Genomic DNA, 25,294 nt, shown 5'->3' on the forward strand with positions numbered 1-25,294 from the left:
AAAATCAATCAAAAACAAAAAACTGAACAGGGTCTATTTATTAATAGCATAAAGCCTCTAATTTCAGTCCTACTTACAAGCTGTACAAGCCTGGCAGATCTCAGAAGCTCAAAATTATAAATAAAATAACAAAATACTAATCTATTGAAAATCTTAGCACTATAAAAGGGATTCTAACTCCTTCCCTCAGATTATTATTTCAGATCAAATCTACCAAAAAAACAAATCATAGTACAATGAATGAAGAGTTTAGGAAATCTATTAAGAGTTCAACAAAAAAATTACAGGGCCTGCATTATAACATTCTCAACATTTTAAAATTGTAAGCTACACTTAAAGTGGAAAAAAAATTGAAGGAGAATCCTTTGCTCGTTATGGATAACTTCAGCAATGACTATTACACAGAATCCTTAAATAGCTGGTGATAAATTAAGTTGAAACCAGAAGTTAAAATACTTGTTATTGTTAACATTGCTCTATGTTTTGCAAATTCCCTCTCAAGAAGTCCGAAAACTGTGGTCCTTGCCATTATATTACTTTTTACCCTTTCCAAACCTTCTAAAAACAGTAAAAATAAAATCTCTATGACCCCTTTAAAAGTATAATAGTTTCCCAGCTACAGGGAAATAACCTCCTGAAAAATAATGTTTTACATGAACTCCATTAACATTTACATGTTTGGCAAGCTTCAAACAACAGCTTTAAACATTTATTTAAACCACCATGCATATTAATAATGGAGTAGCCTGCATACAGGTCAACGCAAAATCTAAATGAATAGCTTACCAGAAGTCACTAAAACTGAGTTACTAAAGATATTGAACCCCCAACAGGCAAGTTTTCTTTAGGTGATAGGAATTAAAGGCACAGTAAATAAGGAAAAATTTAAAGAAAAAAAAACAACAGTCATGTCATCTTCAACATAGATTCCCTTTTAGCAACTCTCCCAAGCAAAGTGTTTTATTTGTTCTTAACCTATGACATGCAGTTAATATAAAAAACATCAAAAAATGTTATAACTGGAAAGAACCTAAAGATCACCTGGTTCAAATGACCTCATTGGCCAAAATACAAAGACCGGAGATTATGTGAATTATCTAAAGTCACCGAGTTAAATGGCAAAATCAAACAAGAACTAGATCAGGGTCCAATATTATAAAATGTTTCAACAAAACATCTAGAGATTACCTCCATAAAAACTAAACACTAGGGCTTCCCTGCTGGAGCAGTGGTTGAGAGTCCACCTGCCGATGCAGGGGACACGGGTTCGTGCCCCAGTATGGGAAGATCCCACATGCCGCGGAGCGGCTAGGCCCGTGAGCCATGGCCGCTGAGCCTGCGTGTCCGGAGCCTGTGCTCCGCAACAGGAGAGGCCACAACAGTGAGAGGCCCGCGTACGGCAAAAAAGAACAAAAACAACAACAACAACAACAACAACAAAACACTGTTATAAACTGTAAAGAGGATGACCTCTCTTCTCAAGAAAGTAGGACACTGAAATCAGGACTCTTACTTCAGGGGTACAAAAACCAAAGGAATAAAAAAGGTACTTCTAAAATAATGACTGTAACTAAAAACAGCTCCCCACATATTAAATGGTTTTATACTAAAACATGAGGCGAAAAAGTATAACCGCAGAACATTTAAAAAATAATCCAAGTGCAAGTTCAAACTTGGTCACTAAGTGCTTTCTAAGTACCAAATGAACAGATTATCCTAATTTACATAGATAAAATTATACTAACTCCAACGTGAGGCAACTGCATCTTGTTTGATGAGGCTCCAGGGTTTGCTGTGCCAGTGCAGGAAAGTATGATTACACCTATCATCAAGCAAGTTTCTCTCACTATAAATGTGTGCAGTAAGTTTTTTAGAGCCAGACAAAGTAGAGGAGATAATGAGATGACAGAGCATACAACTGGACAAGACACTACTCTGGCTGCTATAGATGATAACAAGTTAAATAATGTTGTTAGAATTGTACATCAACAGGTAACCTTCAAATAGGAGTTCAAAGATAGATATAATCATAAGATACACCCCAATCAGAAACAAGACGATAGCCCATGCTTACAACTCAGTGAATACAGTCTCCAAATCCAGGTATTCTGTTGAGCTGAGGAATCTAATAATGGAATTTATCAAAATCATTCTTCCATTATTATATGTCAGGAAGACGGGGGGGGAAATATATATTCATATATATACATACATATAGTGTGGTAAAGTAGTAGGAATGGGCAAAGATTCAGGTATTTAAGTTATCCTGAACATTTCTCTAAAAGTAAAACCAATTTTAAGGAACACTTATAAACTGGCAAAGATTCAAAAGAAAGAACTTGTTGGTACTTGTCATACACTCAGGAGAGCTTTATCTCAACAACAGATGATTGTATTACTGTAATTTCTTAAGGAGGAATTAATCTTAGAAAAAACAATAAGAAAAACCATCATAAATGGGTCCTTGTGTGTTTTAACAGAGTTTCGCAATACACGGGCTAAAGACGCCACAGAAATTACTTTAAAAAAAATCTGAATACTTGGGAAACAAATTTCTTTATAAGAGTACTGATTAAACAGAGGAAGTTGTCACGAGAGGAAAATACAGCCCTGCATAATAATCTGTTTCTGTTTCCCAACAAAATTGTGCCAGGTATAATTAGATTTGGACAAAACTACCTATGGACACTGTTCTCTAAACTAGGGAAATTTACAATAAAAGAGATGTGAAATAATTCTACATGTCCTTGAAGTAAACAAGAAAAATCTCTCTCTTCACCTACAACCACTAGGTGTTGCTGCATTTGTCAGCATAAGCTCAGAAATGAAAAGGGGGAAAAAATGAATTAAAAGTATATAATGAGAAAGTAAACTGTGAGAAAATTTCAGCTATGACAATATTATTATTTTCAATAAAACCAGTGACTGAAAACGCATTAACTGAAAATGTTTTAAACTTATAAATTATCTATGATATGTCTTCACTATTGGTAAGCAGTACTGCAGGCCCTCAGTACAACCAATGTTTCTGGCAGTTAAAACGGACCGAGAAAAATGAGAATAGTGTTAAGACACAATGTGCTTCTGCCTACTGCAGGGTCTTATAAAGTTGAAATAAAGGCTTGTTTGATGTTCCCCAACCAGAAAAAAGAAAATGATCCTTTCTGCTAATGCTTTAGTATTTATTATCAGGAAGCCCCAGAACACTACAGTAACACTTGGGTGGGGAGTAGAGGGGACCCCAGTGCAGACAAGTAAACTAGAAACTTGTATGTAAAAGGTGAGGAAATGATTTCAGCATAATGAAGAAACGTAAACAAGTACCAGGAAGTACCTTTTAAATAACACCTACAGTTAAGTGGTCACTGTCAGTTGCAAAGTAGGGAAATCAGACATATCCTCACAAACACATTCTTACATTAAAGCACCAGCCAATACGATGACTGTCTTTTTTTAAAAAAATGTGACATCAGCAGCAATTCCCTATGTACCATCCCTCTCTGCGGAATTGGTTATAGACCTCAGGTAAACCTATTTATTCTTTCTTGCAACTCTGTACAACAGAAGTCGAGTCTGAAACCCAGAGCTCCCCATTAATTTTCTCTGGTTTCCCCAATCCTCAGACCCAGCTCCCCAATATCCAGCATCTGGTTACATCACCACTTACCAAAAAAAGTGAGTGAGAACCTGATCTAAGGAATCTCCACTGAGGGAGCAGAGAGCATAAGCGAATGAACATTTTAAGCTCTTCCCATAAGATCCACTCAAAACACAAGAGTTTACTATGCCTTACACTGCTACATAATTTATCAAATACCTATCTTTTCTTCCCAAATGTACTGGAAACATATATCCCAAGTAAACTCTCAGTCTTCCAGAAGAGAATAAGGCCACTACAACCATAATTTAATATTTTCTTATAGTCCCAGGAAAAAGTACCTTTCATTCTTGGGCATGACAAAAGCAGGGAAGCTTTCTTAAGAGAAGGAGAGTAGCAAGGAGCATGTGACCTAGACTAGGGTCAGATCAGCACCTAGGATCAGCTGATACATAACAAGAGGCTAGCAAGTAATCCTAGAAAAAGAAGCATTTTTAAAATTCTGTGTCTTCCCAAAAGTTTTAGTCGACCTACTACTGAGTAAAGAAAAATGAAAAAGCTGGTGGTTACAGTTGCTCCTATAACCACTACTAGTCTCAGAGAGGGAAACTAACAGTTTTTCTCCCTCAGTTATGCAATATGAAGAGCTGTGCTCTTTCCTTAGTTTGCCATATACCAGCAATTTTACATATCGTTGTAAATTTGAGGGTAACAGATAACAATATCTGCTCTATTTCCCAGATGTGTCTGTAAAAAGAATTTTTTTTTTTACATTGTAATTGTAATTAAAATTACAAAAGCACTGAATGTTCAATTAGGGAAACTTCATCAGAATCTCTGGGGAAAGAATGAGGGGAGGTCATTGTGTGTATAATTTGGTGGAAGGAGATATATCACTAACCTCAAATAATCTGTCAAAAGGGGGACAAACAACAAATAGCAGCTGTGTTCCAGTAAACCTGGAAGAAGAGAAATAGATCTGAAAGGTAAGTTTAAGGATGCTGGTACAAGTCAAGGAGGAAGGAAATAAGAAGTGAGAAAGCAAATGACACCACTTGCATACATATACACAGCTCAAAAAGCCAGAACTAATACTAATTTTAAGACCTATTGCACTTCCTGCAAACTAAGAAAATAAATCCTGTAAAATGAATATTAGATATTGTTATATAATGTGTATTCATTTTTATTCTTAAACACTGTCATTCAGAACCTCCATAAATTCCCATTTCTTTACCTGAATCCCTCCTGAACTATTTGTGATTTTGAATGAATTTCTATATCTAAAGTGCTAAAAGTGATCTGCAGTAGGGAAAATAAGACTTGAAAAATTCCTAGAAAGAAACAAATGTTTTATTTACCATCTAATCAGTCAGTCATAGTAAGCTAAGAAAGATCAAATACAGAATTTTTAAAATCCCTATAAAATAATAAATCACGTGTTCTTCCATGATGTAAATTATGTGCTCTTTCCTTATGTGCAGACATTCCTCTGGGACACATGGACTTAAACTATTTTTCTAAGAGTAGTATACCTATATACTCATGTATAGTCCACAGCTGATCAACAATACACATTTGTGAACTGGATGGGAATGTTGTGAGATTTGTACTCAAGCCTACCCAAGTGAAGCTAATAGCCTGTCTGAAAAGTGAACTCATAACCTTTGTCTCATTAGCACTGCACTCCAGCTGCTAGATTCAAACCTAACTTGGATTTAAAGGGGGTGGGGGCAGTGAAACACTAACAACAGGGAGAACATTTATATAGTCAAGTCTATGCATAATTTTCTATTAATGGAAACCAGCTTCAAGAGTTGAAGATGGTTTTCAGTATTTAAGCCTGGTGGAATACTAATGGGTTTTTTCTATTCCAAGATTCCATTCTTAAAGGAAGGCCCTTTAACTCATTATTCCCTCAGAGTCCCTGACATTCCTAAGAACCACCTTTCTAAAGTAACTGCTCCAGAGCCCAAATTATCTATCTATTGCGGGATGTGTGCTGTGCCTTTGAAGAGCCATTCAAAGCTATTCCTTATATGAGAAGTCATGTGTTTTCCAAAGAAATACTGTGATCAAAACTCCGTTTTAAGTATGTGATTCACAAGACCTCTAGCAATTCAAAGTTGTAAAGTTAGACTTCACAATCAATTATCAAGGATATATGCTCTTCACAAAACAATGTGATAAAACAGTCACATATTCACATATGGTGGTTGTTTCCACCGTAATTCTATTCTGATTGCCCTTAGTTCTATCATTTGGAAAATATTTCCCCCAAGCTTTGGCTAATTAATTTTTCTCCCACACAGCTCATAAATCAATTTAAAAACCATTCGCATGTAACCATCTTAATAGTTAATATATGCCACCACCTGCCCCAACACCACCACCAACAGAAAGTATATATGCATGTATGGGCTTTGTTGTCCTGACAACGACTATCAGCTCTTTCAGTCTAGAGCTTATGTAATATTTGGTTTGTGCAAACTGCCCCTAGGAAATTCAAGCAGTGGTTTTACCCATAATGAGAAAAATCATTCACATAAGCTTTTAAGACTAGAGATACATGAATACCCATTTCTCATGCCAGTGTAACTCAGAAATTTTATGGTTAGATGGAAGAAAATACACAATCCCTAGAATCCTAAAGGTTGAATAAAATACCTCCGGCACCCCAGTGGAGATGCAAGAATATCTGCATCAAATTACCATTAATTCAAAAACGATTATAAAACTGGTTTCAAAATGAAAAAGCAAGAAACAAACCTCAATTTTGTCTGTTTTGGCATCTCCCCAGTATATTTTGCCTTCATCATAATCCAAGGCTAAACCATTTGGCCAACCAAGAGAAGTGTTAACCAACACTACTCGATCAGAACCATCCAGAGCTGCTCGCTCAATTTTCGGGATTTCTCCCCAGTCAGTCCAATACATGTACCTATAGAAGTACACAGAATATGAGCTAAAAACAGATAATGAACTGTAACTTTCAGATATCCCAAAGGTGAGATCCGCCCCTCCTTTACACTGATTATCCGTTAACACCACAGGAGGAAAAAAAACATAAGACAAACATATGAAGAGTAAGTTTAAGACATTTATAACAGCAGTGTGTAAGCTTGTAGAAAATTTTCAGAATGAAACAGTGTTTTCTAGAACTGATAATGCCTCCCAATAATGATATTCTATTTTCAGTTGTGTTTTTCAAAATATTTTGTACTCCTTCCCAGGAACAGTCCTGTCCTTCTTGCTGGCTTGTCATCTCTGACACAAAAAGGTTAAACCAGTAGTAATATTCAGATGGCAAACTGATTTCCCCAAATAACTAACTCCTCCTGTAGCACTAAGTGATTCTTGAGGCTCCTGAGAATTTAAGGGGCTTGAAGGCATTGGTATGCACTGAGGTGTAATAATTTGTCATTATGTTCACCCTCAGGATGAATCTCATAGTAACAAACAACACTGGTGAGTATGTAGAAAGCTGTGTTTCCCTGGACCATTGTCAGGTTGTTATAGCCAAAAAAAAAAGACTAGGCATAAAGCTACATGGCCTGACCAAATTTTGGAAATCAAATCATTTATATGCTTGTGGACATACAAAAAGTAAGATATATTCTTTACCAAGTCGTTCTGGAAGTACTGAAAATGAGATGAAATTAAATTTTCTAGGGGGGAAGAGAAAGAGCTGTGAAAACAACTTCTTTCCACAATTTTCATGGTCATGATGCAACCTCGGCAAAATCTACAGCCAACACCCAAAGTCAGCAAGCATGGACTTAATTTAGAAGGAAAAAGTATTCAAAACATTCAAGGAAAAAAACTAGCAATTCTTTAACTTGAGATTTTATTCCAATCACTATATTCTAAAAATGGACAGTCGTTAAAGAGCTATTTATTGGAAACCAGCATATACTTCACATTGTTTTTCTCAATGTTTCCAGGAACCTGTAAAAAACCAGAAACACCTGGCAAAATTTTCTATCAGCAGAGCCTCTTACCCAACCATGGGATCTAAAACAATAGCCCGGGGTTCCTCTAAGTCCTCTGAAATCAAGATCTTCCTCATGGTCCCGTTGAGCCTTGTCACTTCTATCCGATCAGTGCCAGTGTCTGTCCAATAAAGATTTCGGGCAACCCAATCAACAGCAATACCATCAGGATGGGCGATTTGAGCAGTGACCACAAACTGACTGCCAGATCCATCTATGAATGAGCGGCGTATGGCCCTCACTTCATCATCAGTCCAGTAGATATAGCCTTCCACAGGATCATAATCTATGGCAATGGCATGACGGATGTCTTCCAACTGTAGAACAATGTCTGTGAAATCTGGTGTATCCAAAGAAATTCGTCTCAAATCTGTCCTTCGGGCTAAAAGCAGTAATTCAGTGGCACCTAGAAAAACAAAGTGAAAAAAATGAAGAAAAAACTTGAAACCCACAGGCAAAATTTAGTTACTCTAAATAAAAAAATGCAGAACTTCTTCAGTAATTGAAAAGTAATGAGTATAAAAGGATACTAAGGGGCTTCCCTGGTGGCGCCTGCCGATGCAGGGGACACGGGTTCGTGCCCCGGTCCAGGAGGATTCCACATGCCGCGGAGCGGCTGGGCCCGTGAGCCATGGCTGCTGAGCCTGCGCCTCTGGAGCCTGTGCTCCGCAACGGGAGAGGCCACAACAGTGAGAGGCCCGCATACCGCAAAAAAAAAAAAAAAAAGGATACTAGGGTCTATTTAGGGTGGAAATGGAAAGTAATGCAGTAAAACAGGAGTGGCTTGACTATGAGGTCAAACTCTATAATGGCTGAATTCTCCAAATCAAGTTTTGATTCTCTCTCTGGCTTCACTCATTATATAGCCCCTGGAATCAATAACATTTATTTAAAGGCATAATGAATAGCAACTAAGTAATGACTAAGAAGGTAAGTAGCTGAATATCAGAGGAAGGAAGTATGGTCCTTTGTTCAAGAAGGATGTTTAAAAAGGTAAAGGAATCTAGGACAAGGATCTTTTGTGATTAACGAGAATGTTCTAAAAGTAGATGTATTGTGATGGTTGTAACTCTGTAAATTTACTAAAAATCACCGAATTGTACATTTGAAATGGTTGAATTTTATAGGTAAACTACATCTCGGTAAAGCTGTTGTAACAAAAAGAACTACAGGGCAATGCCTGACAGAATTAAGGACAAAGGAACCTATGGAGGAGGAAACAGCAGCAGAAGAGAGGGAATCAGATAAATATGACACACTGGGTAAGGGTTAGAGTTGTTCATCTGACAGAACTGGATTCAAGCAGTTACACAAACTCGGGCAAAACACCTAATCTCTCTAAGCCTGGTTTCTATAGGGTTGCTGTGAGACTTTAAGGAGATAAATGTAAAACTCAGAAATGTACCAAACATGTAAGTATTCAATAAATACTAGCTAATATATTATTATTATTATCATTAGAAAGGAAACTTTCAAATTTTTATTTCATTGAGTTTTAAATCAGATTTATTTATGAAATGCTTTTAACCCAAAACAGTATTCAATAAAAACACTGTTGTGAATGAGAATATTAACCTTTTTGTTTGCTTTGATTTTAAATACTCAAGTCAACCACTAGCAAAAAAACATTTAACTTTATATAAAAGCTAATAAAAGATAGTAAACAGGGCTTCCCTGGTGGCACAGTGGTTGAGGGTCTGCCTGCTGATGCAGGGGAAATGGGTTCGTGCCCCGGTTCGGGAAGATCCCACATGCCGCGGAGTGGCTGCGCCCGTGAGCCATGGCCGCTGAGCCTGCACGTCCGGAGCCTGTGCTCCGCAACGGGAGAGGCCACAACAGTGAGAGGCCCGTGTACCGCAAAAAAAACAAAAAAACAAAAAACCATAGTAAGCAGGTTGACATCTCAAAGAGCGAAAAAAGATTCCCAACCAAAGAAATGAGTCCGAAAGAAAATACTGACATTAAACTTCAAGCATTAATCTGGAATTATAGTAGAAAACACTGAGAAGAGGAGTGAAGAAGCTCTCAGCATCAGCTTTTTGACTCATGAATTAATTATAAATGAACTCTGTCTTGGAGAGAATACAGCCCTAAATGCCACAGCAGGCACCAAGTAGGAGTAACTTTATCCAATTCACTGCCTCTGCTAACTACCAAAAGAAGCCAGCCCTAAACTCTGCAAACAAAGAAGTCATAGAGAGTGAAGCTGTCAATTTGGCAAGGTGATCAAAACAGAAGAGTTAACTTAAGGCTACTACATGCCAAATGTATATCTGAAACTCAAAATAGGAGTTAAACTCGTACATCTGCACTGCTATAGGGTATAAACAGACCACTACTGCTAAAATAAATCCTCTGTTTTAAAGTCAGGCTACATTTTTAAACAAAAAGGCAACATTACAAAAACCTTTTGTTTTAAACTGAAACCAAATTATTGTTTGCCATGAAAACCGTCTGACAAGAGTCAGCCAGCTTCACCTTTGACTAGGAGGATAATTTATCAATGCCAAGTCATGACAAATATCCTGTACACCAACTCAATTCCATCTCTCTGACTTCCTGACCCCCTTGCCAGGAACTCTAACCCACTCCTAAATAAAGGCTTCTACTTTTCAGAGTTAGATAAAGAAGCCACTGCTAAATATAACAATTTTCTTACCAGGTCTTGCTGGTGGCTAGAGAACCAGATGGTGATCCATAGGGGTAAGAATGAAGAATAACATTCTCATTAAGAAGAAAAAGAGAAGAACTGGTGTTATCCCAAACCAGAAGTCCCTTGAAATGTCTTAAATCAGAATACTTCTCCAATATGCCCTCTCTCTATAGGGAATTGAGAGTAAGGAGAAGAGGCAGTGTGGTGGTTAAGTATAGAAAGAGTTGCTTTAAACAGTACAATAAGGAATTCTTTTCTTCTTCTGAAGGCAATTCTCTGTTGTTAAAAGGCAATTAAAAACATCATTCAATCATTTTTTAGAAAATATGTTTATCCCATGATAGTCTTTATAGTTAAAAGTTTAATAAACATCTTTTCCTCGCACTGAAGTTCTTTATTTACAAATGCTACCTACTGTTAAAAATGTATTCTTTATGAGAATACTCATTTCCACAAGAATCAATTGTGATCAATGACTATGAGATTTTTTAAATTTCATTTTATTTTTTAATTTATTTATGGCTGTGTTGGGTCTTCGTTGCTGTGCACGGGCTTTCTCTAGTTGCAGTGAGCAGGGGCTACTCTTCGTTGCAGTGCGCGGGCTTCTCATTGCAGTGGCTTCTCTTGTTTCAGCACGGGCTCTAGGCGCATGGGCTTCAGTAGTTGTGGCTCGTGGGCTTCAGTAGTTGTGGCTCACGGGCTCTAGAGTGCAGGCTCAGTAGTGGCTGCGCACGGCCTTAGTTGCTCTGCAGCATGTGGGATCTTCCCGGGCCAGGGCTCAAACCTGTGTCCCCTGCACTGGCAGGCAGATTCTTAACCACTGCACCACCAGGGAAGCCCTGACTATGAGATTTGACAGAGAAAAGAAATGGCACCTAATTTTTTTTTCCAAAATAGCATGTTAAAAATTCAGTTAAATACTAAAGTAATTTATAATATTCAAGAGTTGCCATAAAACACAAAACACTCCTAGTATATAACCAATTGTGAAGACTGAGAGATTAAGTGACTAGTCTCCCAAAGCACTGTAACCTGTAGAGCTTATTACAGAGAAATAAAATAAATCATAAAGAATCCCAATTGCTATCTAAAATTCTTCCTTCTTGGAGACCAACTTCTTACCATCTTTGCAGGTTTTTCCATTCTCCAGGAGTTTAACCCCAGTTGGGCAAGCACACTGATAAAAAGGCTTGACTGGAGACATCAAACACAAGTGGGAACAACCACCATTATCAATTCCACATGGATTTGTAGCTGTCAAATATAAATCACAGTAATTAATACCAATGATTATGGATGACCTCCCCCACTCTAGATACACAAAGGTTAACAACCATAACATGAGCAACTCTGATAAACCAAATTATTACCAAATGTCATCCAGGTGCTTGACTACCAGACCATCTGCAAGGAAGGGAATTAATCAGTGAGAATTTACTTAGCATTTTGTATCCAAAGAGGAATATACAAGAAATAAAGCAGGATGTCCCTGCCCTGAAGAGCTTGCAATCTGGCCAGTATGACAAGATTAATGAACAATAATACTGGAAAACAATACAAAACAATGAAACTGCTATCTTGCACATTTAGACTGTAAAGTCAGTATAGAGTTAAATGGGAAGTAAATCACTAAGGAAAGATACAGGACATGACTGAAGTCTTGAAAGGTAGGAAGAACACATAGGGGGACATTCAAGTGTGGTAAAACCACATGAATGAAGGCTTGGAGGCTGTACACTGGGTGAGATAATAAGGTGAACAGTGTAACGGAAGATTAAGGTTTGACTAATAGGAACTAAAGCTGAATGAGCACAGGGAGGGGAAAGTCTGTGGTGGAGGCACTGAGAGACAAGGAAAGCCATACTTTGGAAAGATTTACATGGAAAAGATAAACAAAATGGACTTAAAAGGGAAAACTGAGAAGCAGAGATTAATCAGAAAATGTGAAGAAACTATATATAGAAAGGGATGGATTTAAATAATACTCAGAAAAAAATCAACAAAAGATGGAGATCAACAAAATATGAAAGATAAAAGAAAGCAATATCACACATAACTGCAAATTCTCAAACTAGTAAAACATAAAGGATCAACAGTGTCATTAAAAAAACAAGAACAAAGAAATTCTTTCCTGAGGGCCAACACTGAAATAAAAAATTCACGCAAGTGACTAAACATTTTCTTTTCTACAAAAGAATAACACAAACATTTTAAAACATTTTAAAACATTTTTATGGACTCATGATCACCAGATTCCAATATGACACATTCAGTATTTGACTATCTCCCCCTAAATGGAAGGAACTAATACAAAGCAATGTATAATCCAAAACCCCTGCATTTTTGGCTATGGAATACAATCTGAAATACACTCAGACACATGCCAGACATTTATTTACACACCAGTGCCAAACACTTAACATTCTCATATTCTTTTAAACCTAACTCTAGTCCTCTCTTACAAGAAATTGTTGTCAGCAGTCACAGCCCAAGTCATTATAAAGGATGGCCAGAAACAGAAGCAAAACTAAGAAAAAAAGGTGGGGGGATGTGTACAGAAAAGGTATAAGCAAGTATTTTATTTAAGTAACCTGAGGTACTTAAATTAACCAGTTAGATTAATAGAGGTTTCCATTCAAGAAAAGTGTTCATTTTTAAACATACAATGAACAAAATCACTCATTAGAGAGAAATAATATGAATAAGAAATGCATTTGTGCACAACCTTAACATATGAGCTATCTCAATTTCTTATTTTATTTCTCTCTTCTTTACCTTCATACCCCCAGACTCAAACAAAGGGCTGAGGTGGTCTGTAGTGACAGATATCAAGTTACAAATGGTTTACGCTGTTGTCTACCCTGAATTATATTTTGACATTTTCCCTGTTTATTTCTTCCCACTACCTTTGGATATATCCTCCCTCCTCTTGCCCCTCACTAAAGCCAGGCATCAGAGTGCTACAAAGCTATTCCAACCTGCAATTTAAAAATCAAGATCACTTACCATTTGGCTGCCTCTGCTGGCTGAAGGCATGTATATCCATGGGAGAAAAGATGTTAGAATGGATTTCACGCAGACCCTCGCCAGTGTACTTGTTGCAAGCCAAAATGGAGTGTGTATTCCAGTCAGTCCAGTACAATGTGTCCTCAAATAACGTCAAGGCAAAAGGATGTGGAAGGGAACCTTTAACCACCGCCTGCCTATTAAACACAAAGAGAAAAACTCAAACGTTTCTAAATTTTCTTCTTTAATCAAAACGTCACCTCTCCCATTAAAATGGTCTTGCAGTCCACATTAACACATACAAATCCTGGATAACACATATGTTAAGGTCAAATACACCTATGAAAAATAAGACAAGGAGTAAATTCAAACGTATTTGAAATCATGGTGCCCGAAATCCTCAACCAAGCACTTCAGAATGGTTCCTAACTTGGCGTCAGGCTCCGGGTGCACTACAAGCTAGCAGGAAAAGTGAAGGCCCAAGTATCAGCACTGCTGTCAGCTCCCATCTCCGCACTCACACCTTCCATCCTTCCACATAATTCATGCCATTAGAAAGAGAAGGGCTGGCAAAAAGAAAAATCCCAGGGTTTAGAGTTGGCCCTGGGAAGTAGTTTTAAATCAGCAATAGGTTTTTCCCTTCTTGATGTGGAAGAACAAAGAATCTGAGCCTATTTCTTCCATCACTTCTTATGGCTTTGATAACTGAAAAGTAAAAACATACACATGAGGCTAAAAAGTCATTCTGGTAGAGCTCTCTCTCTGCAGACTCCAGTCTCGCTCCAGCAAATGATCACCTCAGTTGGCTTTCTGCTATATGGTTAATCTCCACAAGCCAGGTAGCAAAAAGGAAGCCCAACCACCGCAGAATGTGTTCAAGAGACAAAGCAGATCCCCAAATTTCACAAGCAATCCTAACTATATGGAAGGAGAGGTAGAGAGCCTGATTAGTACTGAAGGCACAGAACTCTGCAGAACGTCATGGAGAGTTATGTAATTAGTAAATAATATAATTCTTGAATAATGAACAAACTGTGTTTGAGCCACAATAGCAGTCAAGAAAATAAATGCTTTGATATTTTCATAATATCAAATCTAATATTTTCATAAATCGCTCAGCTAGGAGAGAAAGAGGAAAATGTGAGCAACTAAAAAGAAATAAAGGATAACACATTGACAGAAAATCCAATTTTTAGGTCCCTGAGGTTACCTGATCTCTAACACCTAACAGATCACCAGGTATACTAAATTAAATTTAAGAGCAGTAAGATAATTTTCATCTAAGCAGAATTAGCATCTGTTATTGTACATGGAATGGTCTTAGCCTAAGATGTTTTAAATCTGAGCCAGATTTTTAAATAACTGTATACAAGATGAGCATGACTAGTTTATCAAACTTTCTATTTTAAAACCTCACACCTAGGCCAGCCTACATCACCACAACTTTCTCCTCTCTTTTTTAATTCTTGCTTCCCTAGCAGATTACTTTCCCTCTCATTTCCCAATTAGAACGGTCACAATGACTACTTCTGAAGTGGTTTCTTCCACTTTTTAAATGAACAGCTTTATTAAGTTTACTAAAATGATTATGCTATTACAGGAGTGATATCATAGTTTAAGTTCAAATTTAAATAGGCCTGCATATTTCACACTGACGTTTTCCAAAATTCATTATGGTAAGACATAGAGTTCTGAGAAGCTGCCAAGAAAGTCAAGTAACATGACTGAAAAATAATAGTAAAGATGAAATTACTTAGGTTTTCATTAACCATCTTAAAGAATCACAAATTATATAACCAGATCTTTGAAAAACTCTGGGGAGAAAAAAGTCTTCTAAGTCCTTTGTATATTATTAAATAAAAAGTTAAAATTCACTCTAATGAATTTAACACAGCAGAATAAACAGATAGGAAAAACAGAACGCCTCCCTAAAAGATTTACTCATTTTACATATTGACTGAAAGCATTTATATACTGAAAAGAAATGAGACAGAGCCGAGTTCAAATGTCCCCTGTACTTACACTACTTATTTCCACAAGCTTTGTTTTCCTCATCTGTTATTGGAAGATAATAACCTAACCACACTGAGTTACCGTGAAGACTAAATGATAACATATGCAAAAGCATTTAAGCGTTATGATTGGTACTTAATAAACATTTCATAAATGACTCCTCAATTTTAGGATGTATGTTTTCAATATTTTAATATTTCTGACATAGGGATAATATTTTACACCTGAAGTGAACATTTCATGTGCTGGTTTGTAAGTCAAAATAAAAAGCTCTTAAAATCAATAGCTTATCAGAATCAAGTAAATACTAGACTCTGGCTTATTTATATTAACAGGATCTCACACAACACAATATGACAATATGTACAAAATTAGGTGGACTTATTAGACACTCAGTGAACGTCTGATAAAATTAAATATCTTAAATGAAATATGTAATTAACAGAACTGTACAAAAAGCAGAGCTAAGAAGGCTATCACTCATTCTTGTCATATTCTTTGGTGACTTACCGATTTGTCCAGCCAATGGTGACTTGCTCTGAAACTGCAGACAAGTGAACATAGTCTTCACCTTTCTTCCCTCTGGTTGGGATTACCCCCCCGGAAACTCGAGTTACTTCAAGGAGGAGTTGATCACGGATACTGAGAACAAATGTGGCTGGCAAGGTCAAAGCCCAGTCCTTCAGTGGTATGCCACACCAAAACAGGACTTGAAAAATTGATCTCTTCTACAGAGACCAAAGGAGAGAAACAGAGACCCCTACTGATGCTTTGCTTTAGTGCTGGCAACCTCTGAGCATCATCTCCTCCCTCTGTCTGTCATTTCCTGAGGGCTCACTCTCACCAGTACCGCCAAGTACAGGAGTGCACTCACCACCTCTTTCAGGTTCCACGCCTGGCAGGTGCCTCTTTCAAATTCTGCACCAACCAGACTTATCCTTTATAAAACACCTGTACACTTGTATTCACTTTCTGTTTCTGAACCTCTTCCCAGAAGGTTGTCCTCTGCCCCCAACTGAGAACTCCCCACCTGTGTGGGTAATAAATCTACTTAGTCACACCAAAGCACTACTGTCATGAATTCTGACATCTGAGCCTAACCTTGGAAGAGAGCTTCTCCACATCAGTGAGGTTTTAATAACACCTAAAAAGATGACAACAGTGGTAGTGGTACAGTGTTTGAAAAATCTCTACAAGTCTTCCACATGAAAACAGAACAACTAGGTAGCAAAACCAAAAAACCCTTGGACAACATTTACAACAAATCTAGATGAAACAAAGCTAGATGAAAAGGTACTACCACAAAACCCAAGACACAAGAAGGAAAACTACCAACAGCCATAAGATCTCATTGGCATCAGCACTTCTGCAGGAGGAATCGGAAGGAAAAAATAGGGCATTCAGCAGCTCCAGGAACAGGAGAACACACAAAATAGACAGCAATGGAAAGACAGGGAAACCAAACTGAGAACAGCAGCTGCCGAGGACTGGCTCTGTCCACTCAGAGAATGCAAAGAGTGGATGGTTGGTACTGAAGGGACTGGTGCACTTTAACCTACAGTGAACTCTCCAACTGACCCAACAGAGCTCCCTTACAGACAAAGGCCCATACTGACCATACATTACTGGGAGTACAATGAAAGTGAGGATGATAGTACAAGAGAGATAATGGAAAACTAAGGTACAGAAAAAAGTGGGAGAAGGAAACAGAGCCAGGAAATCTCAGAAAGCAAGCTGCCAATTTTTTAAACACACACACACTCGAGAGTTCTGTGAAGTTACAAAAGTTATGATAAAAAACTCTGCCTTCTTCAACAAGTTCCAGAAAAACAATTTCAGGTGAAAATTTAAAAGTAAATTAAGATCAAGTCCATTAAAAAAGTTAATATTAAAAACAAAAAAAAGAAGAAAATAACATCCCTAAAGATACTAAAATATGTGAGAAAAGTATGGCCCTAAAACAAATAGTTTACAACCTATTGCAAAATAACCTGAAATGCTTTAAAATCATATACTAGCCGTAAAAGAATAACACAAAGTACAATTTAAAACCTCAAAACTGAGGTGACAGAACTAATGAAAGAATTAGAAGTATAAGAATAAGTCACTTAAGAAATGAATTATCAACTAGAAATAACACAAACACAGGAGTGAATAAACATAACAGATAAGGAAACAGAAACAGCCAGTGAAAAGAAGGAATTTTTTTTCTTTTTTCATGATTTTTTCCCGTTTTATTAAGCAATAATTGACATATATCACAGTACAATGTATAGCATGATGGTGTGAGTTAGACATATTGTGAAATGATTACCACATAAATTCAGCTAACATCCATCATCTCATACAGATATAATAGAAAGAAAAGAAAAAAAAAATTTTCTCCATGGGATGAGAACTCTTAGGATTAACTCTCCTATAACTTTTCTATGTATCATCCAGCAGTGTTAATTACAGTCATCATGTTGTACATTACATCCCTAAGGAGGAATTTCTGAAGATCAAAAAGAAACAGAAAAATAGATTTTTTAAAAATAAAGATTTGAAGCACAAAGGACAGGGAAGAGAACAGAACTAATTTAGAGCAAAGAAATGACATCAAATAGTAACTCAAACCCTCAGGAAGAATTACAGGGTACCTGAAATGGCATATATGTAGGTTAATACAAAAGACTCTATGAATAATGTTTTCTCTTTTTCTCCTTTAACCTTTTAAAAACACCTAACATTGTATAAAGTGATAATTATAACATTCCATTGGTTATAATAGAAATGTAATATAAATGACACTAATAGTACAAAGGAGGGGAGAGGAAATGGAGATACACTAGACTAAAACTTCTATAATTTACAGGAATTAACTTAGTATTTTACCATAATACAGATTTTGACAAAAGGAATATTGCAATCCCTAGAATAATCACTAAGAATATTTTATTCTCCAAAACACTGTTTAAAAACATAAAAGGAATTAAAACGATACACTAAAAAATATCTACTTAATACAAAAGAAGGCAGAAGAACCAACGGAACAAAAAAAGACAGACATGAAAAATAAAATAAAAATGTCAGATGTAAACTCAACCATATTAACAACATTAAATGTAAACAGATTAAGCACCCCAATTAAAAGACAAAAGGTTGAACACCTTAAATGTATACAGTTTTTCTTTGTAAAAAGAAACCATATATATATGGCAAAGGTTGTTAGACCGGGTAAAACAAAACAAGACTCAACTGTAGGCTGTCTACAAGAGACACCTTTTATATCCAAAGATCCAAATTCGTTGAAACTGAAAGGTTACAGCAAACAGTAACCATAAGAGAGATGCAGTGGTTCTATCAGACAAAATATATTTTAACACAAAAAAGTATTACTAGAGATAAAGCAGCACATTTTATAATGACAAAAAGTCAAATCATGAGGAAGATGTAACAGTTATAAACATACACAAATAAAAACAGAGCCCCAAACAAATGAAGCAAAACCTGACAGAACTGAAGGAAGAAACAGACAATTCAACAATAACAGTCTGAGATCTCAAAATCCTATTCTCATTAAAAGGTAGGACAACTAGACAGGAAATCATAAAGGATATGGAAATTCGAACATTAGGACAAGTATCAATTAATTGTAAAGACTGAAGTCATACAAGGTGTATTCTCTGAGCACACTGAATATCAAGGACAGAAAAATTCAGGAAATCCACAGTGAGAATTTTCTCATAGTTAAATTTTTCTAAATCCTCCCTCAATGTCTTCTAAGTAAGCAATGGGTCAAAGAAGAAATCCCAATAAGTTAAAAAAATATATTTTGAGCTAAAAGAAAATGAAAATACAACATATAAAAATGTGTGGGATGTCACCAGCCAGAGCAGTGCTTAGGGTAAATTCTATAAATTTATCCCTAAATGCCTGCATTAGAAAAGAAGATAGGGACTTCCCTGGTGGTCCAGTGGTTAAGAATCTGTCTTGCAATGCAGGGACGCCGGTTCTATCCCTGGTCAGGGAACTAAGATCCCACATGCAGCGGGGCAACTAAGCCCGTGTACCACAACTAGAGTGAAGCCCTTGCACACACCGCAACAAGTGAAGAGTCCACACGCCACAGTGAAAGACCTGCGTGCCGCAACTAAGACCTGACACAGCAAATAAATAAATAAATATTAAAGAAAAACAGAAGAAAAAGACAGACTTCAAATCTATAATCTAAGCTTCAACCTTAAGAAACGGGGGTGTGTGTGTGTGTGTGTGTGTGTGTGCAAACTAAATCCAAAGCAAGAAAATTTTAAAATATTAGGGTGGAAATCAAATGAAATATAAAACAGAAAAAGACAATACAGAAAAAAAAAAAATAAAACCAAATGTGGGTTCTATTAAAAGATCGACAAAGTTGACAAGCCTTTCACTAGACTGACAAAAAATTAAATTGGGAAATTTGTGAATAAAATTATGAATAAAAGAGGGACATCACTACTGACCTTAGAAATTAAAAGGATTATAAGATACCATGAACAATTTTATGCCAACAAAATGGAAAACTTAGGTGAAATAGAAACATTCCTAGAAACATTACCAAAACTCACTCAAGAAGAAATTAAATGTAAAGACCTAGAACAATTAAAGAAATTGACTTAATAATTTAAAATCTTTCCATAAAGAAATCCCCAGGCCCAGATAGCTTCATTAATGACTCCTATTAAATATTTGCAGAAGAGGGCTTCCCTGGTGGCACAGTGGTTGAGAGTCCACCTGCCAATGCAGGGGACACGGGTTCGTGCCCCAGGCCGGGAAGATCCCACATGCCGCAGAGCAGCTAGGCCCGTGAGCCATGGCCTCTGAGCCTATGCGTCCAGAGCCTGTGCTCCGCAACGGGAGAGGCCACAACAGTGAGAGGCCCGCGTACCACAAAAAAAAAAAAAAAAAAAAAAAAAAAATTTGCAGAAGAAATAATATCAATCTATCACATACTCTTCCAGAAAATAGAGGAAGAGGGAACACTTCCCAACTCATTCTATGAGGCTCGTATTACACTGATACGAACCAGCCAGACAGCACAAGGAAAATAAACTACAGACCAATTTCTCATGAATAAACACATAAAAATCCTCAACAGAATATTAGCAAACTGAATCTAGAAACATCTAAAAAGGATTCTACAGCTTCCCTGGTGGCACAGTGGTTAAGAATCCACCTGCCAATGCAGGGGACACAGGTTTAAGCCCCGGTCCAGGAAGATCCCACATGCTGTGGAGCAACTAAGCCTGTGAGCCACAACTACTGAGCCTGCGCTCTAGAGCCCGCAAACCACAACTACTGAGCCCACATGCCACAACTACTGAAGCCCACACACCTAGAGCCCATGCTCCGCAACAAGAGAAGCCACCGCAATGAGAAGCCTGCGCACGGCAGTGAAGAGTAGCCTCCGCTCGCCACAACTGGAGAAAGCCCACATGCAGCAACAAAGACCCAACGCAGCCAAAAATAAATTTTTTAATACTATTTTTAAAAAAAGAAATAAATAAAAAGGATTCTAAAACATGACCAAGTGAGATTTATTCCAAGAATGCAAGATTGGTTAAACAACCGAAAACCAATTAATGAAATTCACCATGTGTATAAAAAACAAAACCCCATGATCATCTCAACAGATGCAGAAAAAGTACTGGACAAAATCCAATGCGCAATCATGGTAAAAACCGAAGATACTAGGAATAGATGAGAACTTCCTAAACCTGATTAAAAGGTCTCTACAGAAAACCTATAGTTAAGATCCTGCTCAATGGCAAAAAAAGAAAAAAAAAATTTTTAATGATTTCCCCCAAAGATCATGAACAAGGCAAGGATGTCTTCTATTCAGCCTAAGACCTAGTGAGTACTATCAAGTAAGAATAAAAGGCATCCAGATGGGAAAGGAAGAAGTAAAACTGTCATTATTCCCAGATGACACAATTCTGTATGCAGAGAATACAAAAGAATTTAAAAGAAAAAAGCCTCACAGATGTAATTAATTCAACAAGGTTGCAGGATACAAGATCAATATACACAAATAAATTGATTTCTATAGACTACCAATGAAAAATACAAAGAGTGATACAGTTAACTAATATTTAACAAGGGAACCAAGAATATCCAATGGAGAAAAGACAATTTCTTTAATAAATGGTGCTGAGAAAACAGAAAAATTGAAATTTATTAAATAATTCATTCACAACACCATAAAAAACCCCAAATACTTGGAAATAAATTAATAAAAAAGTGTAAGACATCATACACAAAATGGATCATAGATCTAAATGTTAGGAATTAAAACAATAAAACTCTTAGAAGAAAACATAAGTGTCAATCTTTGTGACTTTGGGTTAGGCAAAGATTTCTTACTACATCAAAAACACCTTTAACAAAAGAAAAAACTAATAGTTTGAACTTTATTTCTAAATAATATATCCAATGAAGAACTTGTATCTAGAATACATAAAATTTTTACAATTCAATAATAAAATAACCCAATTTAAAAATGGGCAATTAACTTGAATAGTGTCTTAAACATCTGCGCCTCATGTGAAGGAAGACTGAGCTACACTGTATTCAAGAGGATTACAGGCAGGAGAGACTGAAGTAAAGCTAATAATGTATCTGGAGTAGAGGCAAAGGAGAAGCATGAAGGGACCTAAACCATGTCGGCAAAATCTGGTATTTACTTTTTCCAAAGTAATTATTTTCTCCTGATAATATAAAGAATACACATATGTTGACTATAAAAAATGTGGAAATAAAAAGTATATCTTTCTAGTCCTTTATTATGTGCATATGTACAATATGTACATGTATATACACAAATACAAGCAATTTCCAATGATCAAGGAATGGAAAACCTGGTTTCTTCTATAAATAGTTAAGGTACAGCATGAAACCAACTAAGACATAACAGGAAACCAACTAACCAATGGAATTTAGAATTAAGAATTTGGTAAAAATTCATTAGTTCTAAATAGTAGCCCCCAACAGGACGAAGGAAAACAGCTGAGCCAAACCAAGAAACAATTGAGGCGCCTGCACCAAACCAGGAATAAAGAGCATTTACCACCTATAATTACTGAGCTTCTTCACTGGGTATATATGCAGCAGGTCCCAAGGTCCTTGTTGCATCTTAATAACTGTTAATATGCCCTGAGAAAAAATGGTTAATTTATGTATTTTGAAAGACTCCAACTCATCCTCTCATCTTGTTTAAACAATATCTGACTGTACTTTTTTTTTTTGTGCGGTACGTGGGCCTCTCACTGTTGTGGCCTCTCCCGTTGCGGAGCACAGGCTCCGGACGCACAGGCTCAGCAGCCATGGCTCACGGGCCCAGCCGCTCCACTGCATGTGAGATCTTCCCAGACCGGGGCAGGAACCCGTGTCCCCTGCATCGGCAGGCGGACTCTCAACCACTGCGCCACCAGGGAAGCCCCTGACTGTATTTTTTTTACAAAAGTGAATTTTTGTAAATGCACAGCATTTACTGCATCATAATGACCCATCTTCATTTCACAATGTAAAGATTTTCAACATATTATTAAATATTGCTTTCACGTTAATTTTAAAGGCTATATAACACTGCACTGAATGGCTGTGCTATAATTTAAAACCCATATTGCCAACATTCAACATTATATATTAAATAAGGTGTCTTTAAACATAAACATATATTTTAGAAATTATGTAATGATCAGCTGACGAAAATTTTTTGACAACAGTCTAGCAGGAAACTAATTCTGTATTTCTCCTTAGAGCAATGGTTCAGGGCTCACTATATTTCCATGTTCACAACAACTTTATAAAATTAACTACCATGAATCATGAGAATCCACTATAATTAATACTATGGAAAATATTCACTCTCACTAGTAAAGAAAAAAACGCAAATACAGATAAAATATATTTTTAAATTTCAAAAAGGATGAAATTATCTTTTCTTAGCTAAACTTAACGTAAAAAAATGGTAGATTAGATATGCAGAAATATACTGTGTGTGACAGTGGAAATTAGTAAAATCATTCCATTATAAAAAAAAAAAAAGATGGCCTTAAAACTCTGCACCTTGACATACAAATCCTACTTCTTGTAATGAATTCTAAAGATGTAATAAAAGATGCAGATTCATATAGGCTCCTCTTTATTCCATCAGTATTTATACAAGTAAAAAGAATTACAACTTAAATATTTCACAATAAGGAAGTGTATAAAAATATTGTTTAACATTCAGATTATTTCTTCCATTTATATTTAACAGCATAGCTGTTTGACCTTACTCTTTGCTTATAACTTCCATTTTTTATTCTTCCTTATACTCCACCTCTCCATTTTCTCATGGACTTTTCCTACTACACTGGATTTATATGCTTTTTAAAATGCCTCTAGGGATCTGGAGGCTATACAAACTGTTTTATTCAATTTTATTATCTTTATGTTTTAAAATCATATGTGATCCTACTTTAGACAATAAACTTGAAGAGTAAGACAGTATCTACTGACACTCCCATGTGTAAGGTAAGAAGTTAACATGCTCTTCTTCCTCATCAAACCATCCCACTACCATCTCTCTCTCTTTTTTTTAATACATTTATTTATTTTTGGCGCATTGGGTCTTCGTTGCTGCGCGCAGGCTTTCTCTAGTTGCAGCGAGCAGGGCTACTCTTCATTGCAGTGCGCGGGCTTCTCACTGCAGTGGCTTCCCCTGTTGCAGAGCATGGGCTCTAGGCACACGGGCTTCAGTAGTTGTGGCTCTTGGGCTCTAGAGCGCAGGCTCAGTAGTTGTGGCGCACAGGCTTAGTTGCTCCGTGGCATGTGTGATCTTCCCAGATCAGGGTTTGAACCCATGCCCCCTGCATTGGCAGGTGGGTTCTTAACCACTGCGCCACCAGCGAAGTCCCTACAATGTCTCATTTTTTAATTGATGAAAACCTGGAATTTTAGATCTCTATTACATGCTTTCATTTTATCATTTTTGAGAGAACAAAATATCTCACGGTTACATTAAGTTTTAAAAGTACATTAACAGTAATTACTAGATTTAACTCCATGTTTAACTGGTTTCATTCTTCACAAATATTTAATTATCCGATATCCTCACTCTTGAGCTCTACATTGTACTTCATCTCTATCAGTCTTCTGAAGTGTAGCAAGTAACTTTTTCAGAAAGAGTGATATAAATGGCATATTTTGACTCCTTGCATATCTAATAATAATGTCTTCCTGTTGCAGTAACAGAACAACTCCTAGATCAACCTCCATGTCTCAGATCTTTTTATTCCATTGTTTTCATCCCTACTTCTACAATTTGTGGGAGAATTTCTCAAGGTTACCTTCCATTTCACTTATTTTTTTTTCAGTCATTTATCTGGTTGATGCTGCTCAAACTTTTTTTTTTTTGCTTAAACTTTTAAATTGAACAATCATGCTCTTTATTATCATTCTGTCTTCACCAGTCTTGAATGCATTCTTTCATACTATTTACTCTGTTTTCATACATGCTGTGTCTTCTTGAACTTCTATAATTTTTTCTCCTGCATTTTACAGGAAATTACAGGAAGACATTGTTCTGATTCTTTAACATGGATCGTTCATTTGAACTGTAGTATCTTCTCATGTGCCCTGTTGTTTTTTTCTAGCAGAGAGGGAAGGCTTTCAGAGGGAAGACTGTACATTACTGGAAGTTGAGATTAATTCTGCTGCAGCCTGAAAATTCTTGGTCCAAGCTTTCAGATCAAGAAGGGAGAAGGCAAATAAATTTCTGATTTATCACAACTTCATTTTAATTTGGAAATCAAATTATACTGTGCAGAGGACAGGGCGGTGGGATCTGAAGCTACCAATAATAGCAGCACATTCCTGTTTCTTTTGCATGGTTCTGGTAGCACCAAGAAGTCTGCTGATATCAGGACCCTGCTTATTCTCTGGCACCACTGTACTCATTCAGAGCCAGCTTTAACTACACCTCTGATGTTTGCGTAAGATGCTCAGTCATGTCAAGTATGGTTGTCATAA

At 36.7% G+C, this 25,294-nt stretch overlaps 1 protein-coding gene across 3 annotated transcripts in view; it reads right to left on the minus strand.

Moving 5' to 3' along the window:
* LRP6 (LDL receptor related protein 6) overlaps positions 1–25,294 on the minus strand; it is a 183,793-nt gene that overhangs the window by 68,565 nt on the left and 89,934 nt on the right. For all 3 annotated transcript variants that reach the window (XM_022577612.3, XM_022577611.3, XM_089920312.1), the window contains 4 exons: positions 13,250–13,446; positions 11,366–11,497; positions 7,600–7,996; positions 6,368–6,539 (listed from right to left, as the gene is read on the minus strand). In XM_022577612.3, coding sequence (XP_022433320.1) covers positions 6,368–6,539; positions 7,600–7,996; positions 11,366–11,497; positions 13,250–13,446 — 898 coding nt within the window. The remainder of the gene's footprint in view (positions 1–6,367; positions 6,540–7,599; positions 7,997–11,365; positions 11,498–13,249; positions 13,447–25,294) is intronic.

This window comes from Delphinapterus leucas, chromosome 11 (assembly GCF_059928025.1).
Source record: "Delphinapterus leucas isolate spDelLeu-1000000601 "Yukka" chromosome 11, BTC_Dleu_Yukka2, whole genome shotgun sequence".
NCBI classification, from domain to species: domain Eukaryota; kingdom Metazoa; phylum Chordata; class Mammalia; order Artiodactyla; family Monodontidae; genus Delphinapterus; species Delphinapterus leucas.